The 14809-nt window shown below is 36.7% G+C and overlaps 1 protein-coding gene across 5 annotated transcripts in view; it reads left to right on the top strand.

Annotated features, from left to right (window-relative positions):
* The first annotated feature begins 4127 nt into the window (after positions 1-4127).
* Positions 4128-14809, top strand: part of LOC117421049 (general vesicular transport factor p115-like) — a 38671-nt gene continuing 27989 nt past the window's right edge. For 2 of the 5 annotated variants that reach the window (XM_059028001.1, XM_034034921.3), the window contains exons 1-6: positions 4128-4400; positions 7639-7725; positions 9949-10013; positions 12231-12307; positions 13513-13560; positions 14113-14213. In XM_059028001.1, coding sequence (XP_058883984.1) covers positions 4335-4400; positions 7639-7725; positions 9949-10013; positions 12231-12307; positions 13513-13560; positions 14113-14213 — 444 coding nt within the window. In that variant the 5' untranslated portion in view covers positions 4128-4334. Of the gene's footprint in view, positions 4401-7638; positions 7726-9948; positions 10014-12230; positions 12308-12770; positions 12783-13512; positions 13561-14112; positions 14214-14809 lie in introns of all 5 variants that reach the window. The other 3 variants (XM_034034923.3, XM_034034924.3, XM_034034925.3) reach the window with 3 other exon arrangements.

Genomic DNA, 14809 nt, shown 5'->3' with positions numbered 1-14809 from the left:
TCCACTTTTCTTAACTCCATCTCTATAATTCTTTCTTTATATCCTCTTTTTTTAAGATTTGTTTTTAATACATTTCTTTGTTTAACATAGTCACTTTCTTTAGAGCATATTCTTCGTATTCTTATTCCTAGACCCTTAGTGTGTATCGGATGTGCAGAGGACATGTGTAAATACTGGTGCATGTCAGTAGGTTTACAGAAGAGGTCAGTCTCAATTGAACCTTCTTCAAGTTTTACTATGGTATCTAAAAATTCTATTTCTTTCCTTGTCCATCGAAGGTCCACCTTAATATTACTGTGTGTGTGTGTGTGTGTATATATATATATATATATATATATATATATTATATATATATATATATATATATATATATATATATATATATATATATATATATATGTTATTTCTGGTAGAAACTAGACCAAGAATGTATAATTAACCCAAAGTTGCCTACCCCCAGCTAAAAATTCTAATTGAAATGGGCCCAAAGTGTATCATAGTATATTATAGCATTATTTCATCATACTTTAAGGATTTTGTCACATCAACTTTCTCTATAAGTCTCCCCAGGGCTGTAAAATGCTCGTATACATACCAGGCAGGGCATGTGTTGATCAACATTTAGAAGATGTTCTTGTCATACACAACCTGTATTAGGGCAGTACTGAAGTTATTGTTGTTTTTGAATGAGCAGTCTGGCTGGAGAGTTGGATTCCCCCTAGCATCAGCAGGTTATCCTGGATCACATATGATGTGCATCCTCCAGTTTTAACAGTGCTCTTGTGTAGAGTTGAATTATCAGAAAGAGATAGGAGGGAGAGGCAGATAATGAGTATTATGATGAGAAAGGGCAGAAAGGCTCATGAAAGAGCTCATAACATTACAATTAGGATACAATTAAATAAAAAAGAAGAAACAGATGCTGACACATGAATAGAGCACCACCATGTTATGCGTATGCAATAGGGAAATCTAATTTCTCATACAACGTGTCATCCAACATTGTCAGGGAAGCAGACAGGATTAATGGCTGATGTCTGGATCGGTTCAATGCGGTGATATAAAGAAAACATCACTTTCCCTTTAAAGTAAGACTCTTGAACTTGACAGACATTTTTAGTGTAGTAGCACATTCTACAATATCTATGCAGGATATTTACCAGAAACAAGGTGTATGGTTCCCCAAGGTTTAAGCATTTTTTTTTTCATTACATATGGTTGGTATTTAATAAGTTTATGTTGAAAATGTCAGCTATAGATTCCTGTGAAATGTGATAAGAACATAAGAAAGTTTACAAACGAGAGGAGGCCATTCAGCCCATCTTGCTCGTTTGGTTGTTAGTAGCTTATTGATCCCAGAATCTCATCAAGCAGCTTCTTGAAGGATCCCAGGGTGTCAGCTTCAACAACAACAGGGGAGTTGGTTCCAGACCATCACAATTCTCTGTGTAAAAAAAGTGCCTCCTATTTTCTGTTATGAATGCCCCTTTATCTAATCTCCATTTGTGACCCCTGGTACTTGTTTATTTTTTCAGGTTGAAAAAGTCCCGTGGGTCGACATTGTCAATACCTTTTAGAATTTTGAATGCTTGAATCAGATCGCTGCGTACCTTGTTTTATTTCTGTTTTTCTTTCTGAACAGAGCTTGAAGGTGCCACAGGAACGTGCCTATTTGGCGCATGACGCTGTACCATAGTGGAGGAGTCGGAGTGCTTTATTTAAGTAAGTGAGCAGCTCAGAGCGCTGCAGAGCAGGTTTCATCGGTGATCCGAATGAGCGGAAAAAGTATTGCTCTGAGTCAGTTACTTCACGCACCCTGTATTTACATATATGTCCCGCTGTTAGCTAAGAGAATGTTCTTCCAATTGTGATGAAATGTAAGGTGTCACATCATTCTAACTCAGTGATCCTCAAATTTGTGCCCACAAAGCCAGGTCATCGTGCCCGCGGCAGCTGTTCTTAAATTATGGGTCGTGAACACATTTCAGGCGGGTCGTGGCGTGGGAGTCCCAGCAGTCTGTTGACAGTGCTGCTCACTTACACGTATTTTTTGTTTCCGGAAGGACCTCTGCGATACAATCAACCAATTGAATATCTGTGTTTTCACTGCGGTAGCCCAAACATAAGTAAGCTGGGTGGGGCATAAATGTGTCTGTTTCAGTTGCAGGTACTGACAGTAAGTTTATAGGAGAGTCAAATATCTGCCAAGTTTACGCAACTGTCCAATCATAAGCAAGCAGAGGCCGTTTACGGTATTCTGCATGGAAATTGAAGGCGAGTGAGTAGCCAATGGGAAAGTGAAAGATCTGACAGCTGTCCAATCATTCGTGAGCAGAGGCGGGGTTAATATGCCGTGTAAGTGCTGAATTTTGCTGACTGTTATTGAGAAAAATAATGCATTTCAGTATTTAGAATTTAATTTTCTCTCTCTCTATTTTTTAATTTCACCAGGCAAGGGAAACACCGTAGATTTAGTTACGAATCCACTTTCTCTGAATAATTGTACTGGAGATGAGCGATCTTTAAAACAGTAGTGTTGACAAATTTGCCAAATTGAAACAAAGCGAGACGTTATCTATCCTCTTTTATTTTAGTTTATTCATGGTTATCTATGTAAACATGGTATTTAAAAATATTTGCATTGCGTATTTTATAGAAATTACTTAAAGAATAAGCGCAGCACGCAGAATTACTGCCTGAGACCACATGAATCTGAACCTAACCCCTACCCCTAAACCTAATGCCACTATTAAACTGTTACTATTATTTCAACGCCGTTTGTTTTGCGCCCTCTAGTGGCTACTAAATCCGACCTTCACCGCCTGAACTGAAAGATAATACGCATACGATAATATTTCATAAATAAATTCATAATTTCTGTATTTCCTTCACTTTATTTTTTGTTAAAATTACCTATTAAAGCTTAACGACAAAAACGTTTGCAGAATGTTCTATTTTTGAGTGTGAGTTACGTGTACCGTAAAAGCATATGGCAGTCATTGTTCTAAGCATTTTGTGCCAGTTCTTCTGTTTTGTTAATGGCCACCAAGTTCCTGTCGAAACTTATTGTCGCCACCTACTGTTCAGATTTGGCTATTAAAACTGCTGTGAACACCTAAACTTAAAATGCAAAATATTCTTGAATCTATTTTTTTTACCCATCTGTAAAAATCTTACAATAATTTTCCCAATCATTATTTAGCCATCTCAATGGCCGTTTACAAAATTAACTTCTGTCCTTCACCTTCTCTTTTTCTTTCAACAAAGGTAAATCAATCAGAGGAGTTTTAAAACACCACAGACTAATATTAGATTGTACTCTTTTTAATCTCACCCTTCCCAAACAATATCTCAGTGTTTCATGATCCTCAATATCTTTTTGAATTCTCACCTCAATAGTTTTATCACACACATTACTTTTTCTCTTCATTACCTCACATTGCCAACAAGGTTCAAAAATACTTTGCACAGGATTTCCATCTCCTCCATTCATTGCCTTAACCCAATACCGAATTCTCAGCATTTTCCTTCTTAAATAGAGTGGCATTTCCCCAGTAACTACTTGCAATGCTGCAACCGATGAACACAGTGCTCCACTACATTTCCTAAGAGCCATAGCTTGCACCACATCCAGTTTTCCCAAATCCTTACTGACCGCCTCCTCATACGTCATACATCCATAACCCAGTATAGGCCTAGTCAGTGCTCTATAAACCATTATCAACGTTTTCATACTTGCTCCCCATACATTCCCCGATATACTCCTCAACAAATTCACCCTTCCTTTACAACACTATTCTATCTATCTGCTGTGTCCGTTTCAATTTCTCAACCAACAAACCCCCCAGAAATTCAAACACTTTCACTATCGTTAACTGTTGTCCATCAAAAAAAAATACTAATATCTCCCTTTTTCTTCTTACGAGAAAAATAACTCCCGCTGTTTTTAAAGGTGAAAATCTCACCCCCCATTTCTTTGCACACACATTTATTTCCTTCAATCTACCATTCAATTTCGTGATCCCACTATTCACATTTCTATGTCTATTGCAGCACAATCATCTGCACACATATCCCACGTGCCACTTATTTGTTATGTACTGTCACTTTAAACAGTCCTCTCGCTCTTTGAGCAGCCACGTTGCGCCACGTTTCTGCGCATGTGCAGAATCATTGTAAGCGCTGTTCCGGGGTCGATGCAGGAGTATGCAGACAGCTCAATAACAAACTCGGACCGGGGGAAAGGCATAACACATTATAACAACAACGACATAACTAATTGCAAATAATAATCACAATTACATTCAATTCACTAAAAGAAACCTCAAAGCAAGATGAATTTCCTACGAGGAGTAATGGGAGGGCAGCCCACGGGGCCACAACCCTCTGGAGCAGAGACGGTGAGTTTTCATTTCACAGCAAGACTGAGCTGGCGAATCTGGTGGGATCTCGCTGAAAATAGATCTGACAGATTCAATATTTGCAAGCAGTCTAGTTACTTCGACATGTTTACAGTATTTAAAAGCACCCCCCAACTTATATATCTGGTGATTTATCAGTAGATTCGATGTCATTAATGTAGCTGGTGACCTGCGTATGAAAACGAGATGAAGCCTGTAGGGGAGGGTTTTTTTTTTTTTTATTAAATACAATCACTGAGTACCCTGACACAGAGCCGTGAAGGGGGTTTGTAAATTAATATTGGGATGGGAGTGCATCCCGACCAGCTAGCGCTTATATGTTACGACATACTGTGACAGGTTTATTTAACAATCAGCTGACCTTTGCTTTAAATTCATTCTTAAAATTACGTGTTCTTCTCTTTGCAGCTTGTTGGCTTGGCAACATGCAGATTATATATATACACACACACACACACACACACACACACACACACACACACACACAGTGCTCACTGGTTATAACGCGCCCCCTTATAGTGCGGAATCAGTTATAACACAGTAGAGTCGTGGCTCCCATTTGCTCCATAATGCCATTACAGTAGCCCTTTTATACTCGTTATAAGGCAGAACACAGATATCATGGCCTTGTAACTATGGCTCCCCACTACAACGTTATGAAGAGTGAGCACTATATGTATACATCCCTTTGCATTTATTAGATATAACATGTTGAGCTTGCACCTAACATTAAAAGAAAGGGGATGGTGTTACATTTTTTTCCTACAGCCTCTCTGTCATGACGTGACACTGACAGATGCACCAAACCAAGAAAACAAGACCTTAATCAAGTGCATGAAGGGATTGTAATTGTCTTTTCTTCTGCTGCCCCATATGATCTTCACATATCTGAACTACTGGCATTTGAATTATTCTGATCTGTATTGGGCAAATCTGTTTAGATTGGGTAGTGTGAGCCAAACTAAAGTAAGTGTAAGTAAATATATCAACAGGAATTCATGACCTGTTAAAAGACAGTAGCTGTGTTTGCAGCTGCTGGCCAATACATGCCATAAAAGAGCTGGCAGCAGGTAGAAAACAGACTGGATGATGAATATATTGCATTTGTTGCAGGATCAGTTTACGGGACAATCAATTGGTTGCTAGTCTTGTGCATTTAATTTTAGTCTTGTGTACATTATCTGAAAAAACATATTGGGTCTCCATAATTTAGACCTCTTTCTCCCTCTTTTGTATGGGCAGCAGTGTGGAATTGTGGTTAGGGCTCTGGACTGTTGACCGTCGTGGGTTCAATCCCAGGTGGGGAACACTGCTGCTGTACCCTTGAGCAAGGTACTTTACCTAGATTGCTCCAGTAAAAACCCAACTGTATAAATGGGTAATTGTATGTAAAAATAATGTGATATCTTGTAACAATTGTAAGTCGCCCTCGATAAGGGCGTCTGCTAATAAATAAATAATAATAATAATATTTACAGCTTCAAATCGTCGGAAATTCTGGTATAAACTTTCTCATTTCTGATGCACAACTCCAGATCTTGCTGAACAGTTCTATGTGCCCACAGAGAAGCTAGAGCCTGCACTTCCTCAGCATCCCAAGGCTGTACTTTTCTGTCCTCACACTCGCTGCCTGCCATGTTTGTTGTTTTTCTTTCTGGAGTGTACTGACTGATGCAACATACCGACGAAAATCCTTAACCCCAACCCTGGCTCGGCTCGCAGCCAGATTCAGATGTCTTGTGAGGCCAGAGTTGCACGGTTTGGTTCTTGTGAGGTTTGACAAAAATAGCCAGTGGAGAACCACTCGTACCCGTATTGTACCAAGCGCTCATGGGTCGGTTGTGCCGGTGGAGAAGGGGTAATATATGTTATTTAGAAGTCTTGCTCTGTCAGGAATAAACAACGAGTTTTTTTTATTTATTTGTGTTAAAAGTTTTATTAGTTATTGGAAAGGAACACAAAATATTTTTAATTTCTGGCAAAGGTCAGGACCTGCATACAGTATTGCTTTACTTCATGGTTTGCGTTATCCTTGATTAACTTCAGCCAAAAAATAAATCCTACAATTATAATTTATTGCAGCCCTGCAAACTAGCCGTTGGGTTGCTAACATAGCTATCAAAAGTTTAAATGAACAATAAATAAGATTATTTTTCATGATAGCTCCATGCTGTTCATATCAAGGCGGTAAATCTAGGTAATAAATTAGATTCATTTTTTTCTGTTATCTTTTAAAATCTCTTATCATATTTTTAACAAAACTAGACTTGACTTTGAGAACTTACTTTTGTATATATTCAATTTTTTTGTTGTTGCACATTACAGTATTTAGTTACAGGACATTTTTAATTAAATAATAACTGAAATACTATGCTGGAAGTTTTTACTTTCATTTACTGTGTGTTTACACGTCTACATTATATTTGGGGCTTCTGTTTTTTGGTTTTTATTAATTTGATTTTTCGGTGCTTATTTTTTTAGCTATGTTTGAGTTATGTAAATTGTGTTTTTTCAGGGCTTTTGCTTTTATATACTGTATGAAATTATTGTTTTTGGTTACTTTTCAAAATTTTGAGCATTTTTTTCTGTCACAATATGTACTTGCACACTTCATGTACCTTCTTTGCTTTATTTCACAACTAAATCCTTATGATCACGGGCATATTCTTCTGGGGTTGTTTTCTGTGTGTTTAGGCATTTTTTTTTACATTTCGCCACAATTTGCAATTCTGTTAAGTTCCACGAGCATGTAAATACTACCACTGGAACTGTACTAGCTTTAAATCTCGCATGAAAGAACAATCCTCCACTCTAGTAACTCTTGCATGCGTGTTACAGTCCTCCAATAGAAATGTAGGAATTTGCTGTCACTCAGTAGTTGGGGTGGGTTTAAAGTGTTCAGAACGAATCAGTGCGAGGTGCAAGTCAGGAAGGTGGGACTGCCATTTTTTTTGTAGGCTACTGTATTTTATTTATTATTTTCACAGGAAAAGGGGTCAAGTTAACAAATTAGTAACCATTTCCAGTATTTTCCCGGTGTTTGTTGGATGTGCACCAATATAAATTTTATTTTGTATTGGGGGAGGGTTTATCGGTTTTTATCGGTTAAAATTAAAAACTGCTGCTGTTTTTAAATAAAGGTTTCAAGGGGAGGGGTAAGATACCTAAAAGGGGCATTTTCAATCCACTTCTTTTTTTTTCTACCTTGAATTGACAGATTCAGAAGCTATGTGACAGAGTAGCTTCCTCGACCTTACTGGAAGACCGGAGGGATGCAGTCCGGGCCCTTAAGGCTTTATCCAAGGTATGTTGTTTTTAATTAGTACTGTAGCGCAGCCCTGAATTTACTTGTGTGTTTTTAGGAAACGCCCCAAAAACAATTAGTTTGTTAGAGTTTTCTCCCTAATTAATTGTAGCACTTCACAGGGTAATATTGCATTTCCTTTGCAGTTTTAGTAAAGGTAATGCAATATTTAATGTAATTACTAAAACTGGAAGAACAGGAACAACATCTTGCAGTACTATAGGAACATTCCCAGTGTATTTTAACATTTTTCATTTATGACAACGTGGCAAGAAAAGATTTTGAGAAGAACAGTATGCCTTTTTTTTGTAATTAACCTTCATGACTCTGCTAACTACTAGACATTAATTCCTTACAATCAGAATTCAATTCCTTAAGATTACCGAATGAATGAGAAAACCATGTGTATCTGAAGGAATCCATTTGCTACTGGCATTGCACTAGTAAAGTGGGATCCAAGCTGATAAGGTGCCAGTGCTGGCTGACAACAGACGCTGCTTTGTTAATTGAATGAACCCTTTATTTATTTATTTATTTTTTAAAAACCTGAAACTCCAAGGATTGCGAATGTGTCAGTCAGTATGGGGAAGTTAAGAATGTAGTTTTCTCAGTAGTTGCATGTCAGGTATGTAAGCAATCTTAATAACCTCTTAGTAACCCTTTGCAGACCTATATTTGTTCTTCTAAATACCTGGAGCCTTTCGTATCTACATTTCAGTGGTTCAGCAGTACTGTTGTGGAAGCAGCTGTAATAACTTTCTAATAAGGCAGCTCACTAGACCTCATTTGCACATTCATATTTAGAAGTTACTTTTAGAGCAGCAATTCAGAATAAGATTGCTGTCTAAGTGACAGCAGTGTCTTCATGTCTGACCATTTCTCAATTTTTCCAATGTTTTGTCTTTTTTTTGTTGCATGTTTAAGTTTTCTTGCATTTGTGAATGTATGAATTTTATATGATGCTATAATAGAATGCCTGGAATTTTAGTTAGCTGCTTCTAAACAGCTGAGAAGCACCACTCCTCCATTGCTATGGAAGTTTTAGAAATACTTTTTTGAGCCTGTTGGATTTAATCTCTTATATACTTAGGTTGTCCAGAATAAACACAACTACTTTATTGCTGTGTTACTTATCTATCAAAAAGATATTTGCTGATTATTAATAATACCAATAATAATACTAATAATTTCTTTGGAGGGCAATAAATGCCACATTAGCCAATTTAGGATACTCTCAAATGTACAGATCGCAAATATACAGATCTTCATGGTTTAAAAATGCAAAGACTGCTTACCAATTTTACAGAATGAATTGTGCGCAACTTCAAATGCCTTTAACCCTTTGCAGTCCATTTATTAAGTGCGTGTCAGGCGCATCAGGTCCAATTTATTTTCACACGCGCAGTTAATTTTAGACGCACTGTTTAAAAGTATTTTTTTTCCCACAGTCAAACGGGTTTAAAAGGCCCTGCATATCAACAAAGCACTCACTAGGCATCTCCAGCCCCGCCCCACCCTTTAGTTCGCTATAGCTTTCATATATGCTAAGAAAGAAATAATAATAATAGTCGTACATACCGATCAATCATCTCCTGATCACTCGTTTTATCACCAAACGCCTCAATAATGCGATCCAAGTCATTATTTTATTACTGTAACATCTGAAAAAAGCTCTGCAAATGTCCATGATATTCTCTGAGCACTGATGCAGTAACAGCCAGCTTGTTTCCTTATGGCCGCCGTTATCTGATGCCAGGGGCAAGTATGACTATTCATGAGATACGCCTTTTTTTATTTATTTGTTTTTTCGGCTTGTCTCGGCTCCTGTCGCTCCCACTCGGCCATTGAATGGTTTTCTCGGCTTTTTCCGGAGAGAAAAGGACTAGAAACCCGTTTTTTGCGTTTTTTTGATGATGTTGGACAGGGTCCGGCATTGGACCGGATAGGAATAATTGCAGTGTCGGACCAGGTCCGACATAGGACCGCAAAGGGTTAAGCAAGCAAAGTTCATTTCGTTTTCATGAAGGCAATCTTTATATCCTGGCAGTCCACAGATCCACGTTTTTTTCATGATGAACCCATCTCCTTTCTACCATGTCAAATTGGAATACCTTTCTCCCAAACTAGCATGAAATGCTCAGTCTCTTAGACTTCCTAAAGTTGATAAAACTTGTTTTACAAAATGTTATTATTATTTAATTAATACAATTATATTTTCTGCAGAAATATCGTTCGGAAGTTGCCAGTCAGGCCATGAGTCATCTAATTCATATACTGCAGACAGACAGGTAAGGAAAAAAGTCAGCTATTGCAACAGTTTTTGCATAGAGCGGGGTTTCACAACCCTGGTCCTGGGGATCCCGTGTGCCTTCTGGTTTTCATTCCAACTGAGCTCTCAATTACTTAACTAGACCCTTAATTGAACTAGTAATTTGCTTAATTAGACCTTTTTAATTGTTCTCAGCTCCTAAAAAATTGCAGAGTTCAAGTTACTTGAAATCTGCAATTGTTTAAGAGCTGAAAACAAGTAAAAAGCTGTAATTAATTAAATTATTAGTTCAATTAATGGTTAAGTTAAGTAATTGAGAGCTCAGTTAGAATGAAAACCAAAAGACACATGGGTTGGGAAGCCCTGTCATAGAGGATGGATTCTAGCCAAACACAATCCAAAATATCTGTAATAATAATAATAATAAAATCAAATCTTGTATTTGAGGTTTATACATGAAAATGAAAGGCACAGAACTTGAGAGTGTGCAATCATTTCTATTTTAAGTTTATTTTATTTTTTTATTATAATTAGGGCCCTCTGATTCTATTATGAAAAAAAACGCACCTGAATACAGTGCAATACAGTATTCACTTTGATTTAAGTCCATTCTAAACCAAGACCTTGCTCCAACCAGGTTACTTATTTGAACACCTTGGTTTAATTAAACTAATTAAAGACCAGGTTGGAACAAGGCACTGGGCTGCTCAATTTAGTAATTAAGTACCTAATTGAAACAAGGTCCTGGTCTGGAATGGATTTCAAAAAAACATAAGTAAAGCCCAGCATACATGAAGTAACATGCTTCCAGGGTTCTACTTAGAAAAACATTTTTGCATTTAGCCAATCAGGAAAGACTCTGTGAGCATGAGTCATTGATCATGTGACTGTGCAAGATCGTGACTTCTGCAGAAGATGACATGGTTTAGAATCCTGCTACAATCGATCGTTTTATTGATATGTACGCTGACGCATTGTAGTGTCATTTTGGGTTATTGGTGGTCCTACAAGCCTCAGCAGCTCCTCAAAAGTGTCTGGATCCATACAAACAAAATTGCGTTAAATTAAGTGCAGCTCATTTAAAAGATTGTGGTCCGCTCCTCTCTCCTCACGATTTAGGATCCACTTCCTTGTCCACACGACTGTGTTCCTGTGCTTCCCCTTCTTTTACAAAGTGTTAGTGCAATTATAAGTGCAGCACTACTTCGTAGGGGTCTACCTAATTCGCGATTTTGTGGAAATCGGGAAATTGAGGAGTCAACGCGAAATTCACCTCTTTTAGGGGCCAATACTGGAATAGTACGGAGAGAAAACAAAAGAAACCTAATTTAAATGAATTACTGCACACTGCAAGTGACTCAAACTACGTATCTTAATTCTGTAGATAGGCTTTTTTTTATTTCTTCGCAATCCTGTGTGCGTTGCACTTGGGCAACAAACAAAAAAAAAACCATTTAAAAAAATACTCACTTACTGTTCACATGACTACAATGTTTTAATCCGCCTATCAGTGCGTCTGTACTGGCATTTCTGTGACCTGTACTGTACAGTAGTAGGTGGGACAAAGTCAATGTTGCGTTGTTATTTTGATTTAGATTGCTAAAATCTAGTTTTCAGCATTGGAGGTAAAATACCTAAAATGGACGACAAAGCAAAAAAAAAAAAAAAAGCAAACTATATTTTGGCTGAGGATTGTGTCAACAAATTTCCCCAAATATCTTGTAGCGTGACTTTGGAGAAAATACGATTGATCACTATTTGGCTTCAGAATCTTCTTCGGTTTATTTAATGTTTAAACAGGTCAGCGAAATCCTAATTTTATTCCATAATCTACCCACGAAAAATATGTAAATTCTCTGTGATTTAAGTAGACCCCTACTTATAAGACATTCCTCCATTTTGGAGCGTGCAGCTGGAATGATCACTTGCTGCTTGAAAAAGTGTCCCGATTTTTGACGGAACATGTTTCCTCATGTATGCTGGGCTTTAGGACCACTGGGTTAGATCCTTAAAATACACAAAGCTTTACTTCAAATAACTCATTCAGGACTGATGCACATTGTTCTATGTAATTAAAAAAAAAAAAAAGCGTTTGATACTTGTAATGTGAAGTCCGTCATTTTCTGCAGGTCAGTCAACCACTTTTGTGTTTTTTCAGCAGTGTAGATTTACTGCAGTTGGTTTATAATAATGTCGAAAGAAGACAATGAATATTTTTTCTGTCCCTCAACTGTAGCTCAGACTCTGAAATAATTGGCTATGCCTTGGACACTCTGTATAACATCTTCTCTAATGATGAAGAAGAGGAACAAGGTATTTGCATTTCTCTGTTTTGTACATTAAATCACTTAAATTGTTGCAACAATAGTATTGATTATTGGTTGACTGAAATGTAATTTGTAAAAGTATACATTTTCAATAGTGATCAGAAACAGGAAAATATTAATTGTTTAAAAAAGGATATATTTATTTTATGATGCTAACGAATCCATCTTGTATCCGGTATGGTACATCTAACGCATGTCATTAAAATTACCTAAGAATCGCAAGAAAACTTTTACAAATGACTTTTTCCAAATGAAAAAAACATTTTGATCTTTTGAGGGATTTAAAATCTTGAAGTTACAATATATAATAATTTGCTCCTAATTTTTAAAAATGATGTGCTGCAAGCTAAGCTACTAAATCTGTTAACCCATTTAATTTGGTTTATTTAGTTGATCTTTATGACCAATTAAGCTCTGCTCTTTCTTCTCTTCCATGTATAATTTTGCAGATGAATCTGAAGGTAAAACATTTACTTGTGCATGATTCTTTATAACCACAGTTTCTTGCCTAGTTGTAATTTTTAAAATACAAATACTTGTCATATATTGTACACAATGGGGAGAGTACTTATGACAAGACTTTATTTTAATGCTTTTCAATTTTTTAATTTTTTTGGCCAAGCATGTTTTCCTTTTATCTGTTGTTAGTCTATGTTATGGGCACTCTTACATATTACTATTTCTTAGAATTGTAAGTGTCCTCTTTTGTTGTGAATAGAATTACTTGTTTTTACCGAAAGCATTTACTTATTCAATAAGTCATAGCAAGCCTATAACGATAATTCAGATATTAGGCTCTTTAAAATGCTTTTAAGGAAGATTTGCCGGTTATCTGATTGGGAGTGCAGTAGCGTGGTAATGTATGCTTGAAAAAGCATAAAATAACACGTATGCATGCAAGTACACACTTTACCTATTCCAGTAGATTAAGGTAGCACAAGTTTAGCTTTCTAAAGTAATATTATTTCAAATTAGATTTAAAATGTCCTTTATTTGGACTGACGTTGAGGGGTATTTGGAAGACTGAACTCTCTTCTTTAGTGTTTAAAGTCCCAGTTTCATTGTGACTGGGTTTAGCAGTTTCAGCTTGATTTAGGTGTCACCCACACAGAGTCCAGTTGTTTTTATGCAAAGTCAGTCTTGGATCAGAAGAGATCCATCCTGGACTGAACTTTCCTCTCATCTTGACAGATGGTGGACCTTCCAGCTCTGGAAAGCAAAGCAGTAAACCTGCACATGGTCAGTAGATTGAAAGAGGGTTTCAGTCTCTAGTCCTCTCCGTCCTTTAACTCTTCAAAAAAAACAAATTTAACACTACTTTTTAAATTTGATATTGGCTGGCAGATTAAAAATTAAGGACATTTGCACTGAATGATTTGGTTGTTATTTTGCCTCAGCTGGTTTGAAAACATTAAACAAACTTTGAAAATATTAACAATCTGGGTTTAAAATAAAATAAAATAAAAAAAAAGAAATCTAACAGATTTGTTGGTTGCTTTAAAACAAATTTATACAAATGGTGAAGAGTTACTGTCAGTTATGTCAGGCACACTCTAAATTGTTTATTTTAACCACTCCACATTAAATCATGCGTGTGTACAATTCAAAAGTAACCACCCTTTATGATACAGTGCAGAATATTTTCAGCTGTTGTTCCTTCTTACAAACTAACTCTTTCTGTGTTTGATTTCTGTTCTGTGGTCTTCCTTTAAGTGTTTCAAACACGTTTTTTGGGTATAATTATTTACTTCAGGTTTGTAATGACTTTTTGCTGTTTTTTTTTTTCCCCAGACGAGAACGGACAGAAGCAAGCTGATGACCTGGGTTGTCAGTTTACAGAGATTTTTATTAAAGAACAAGAAAATGTGACCCTCCTGTTGAGTCTATTAGAGGTGAGTCTTAATACCATTCATTTTTATGCACATATGTCAGAACCCACAGATGATTTGAATCTTCATATACATTTTACAAATCACACCACTAGCAGGCACTTCAATTTTCGGGGTCACACTAAACATTTAAAACTGGGAGTTGGAATTTTTTTTGTTGTGGCATACCAATGACACAGAAAGTATAAATCTAAATTTTAACATGATTCTTTACGTTTTTTTTTCCTGATGGGCATACTGATTAATTTCTTCTTTTATAGCTGTTGAATAATTTTTCATCAAAGGAATAGAACTTCCATGCGCTAATTAACTGAGATTTCCTTAAAACAAAACATAATTTTAGACATTTTAGACAGCAGTGTGGAGTAGTGGTTAGGGCTCTGGACTCTTGACCGGAGGGTTGTGGGTTCAATCCCAGGTGGGGGACACCGCTGCTGTACCCTTGAGCAAGGTATTTTACCTAGATTGCTCCAGTAAAGAACTGTATAAATGGGTAACTGTATGTAAAAATAATGTGAAATAATGTGATATCTTCTAACAATTGTAAGTCACCCTGGATAAGGGTGTCTGCTAAGAAATAAATAATAAAATAATAGAGA

Source organism: Acipenser ruthenus, chromosome 1 (genome assembly GCF_902713425.1).
Source record: "Acipenser ruthenus chromosome 1, fAciRut3.2 maternal haplotype, whole genome shotgun sequence".
Taxonomy (NCBI): Eukaryota; Metazoa; Chordata; class Actinopteri; order Acipenseriformes; family Acipenseridae; genus Acipenser; species Acipenser ruthenus.
Note: the sequence above shows the minus strand (reverse complement) of the source record. Positions and strands in the feature narration are given on the sequence as shown.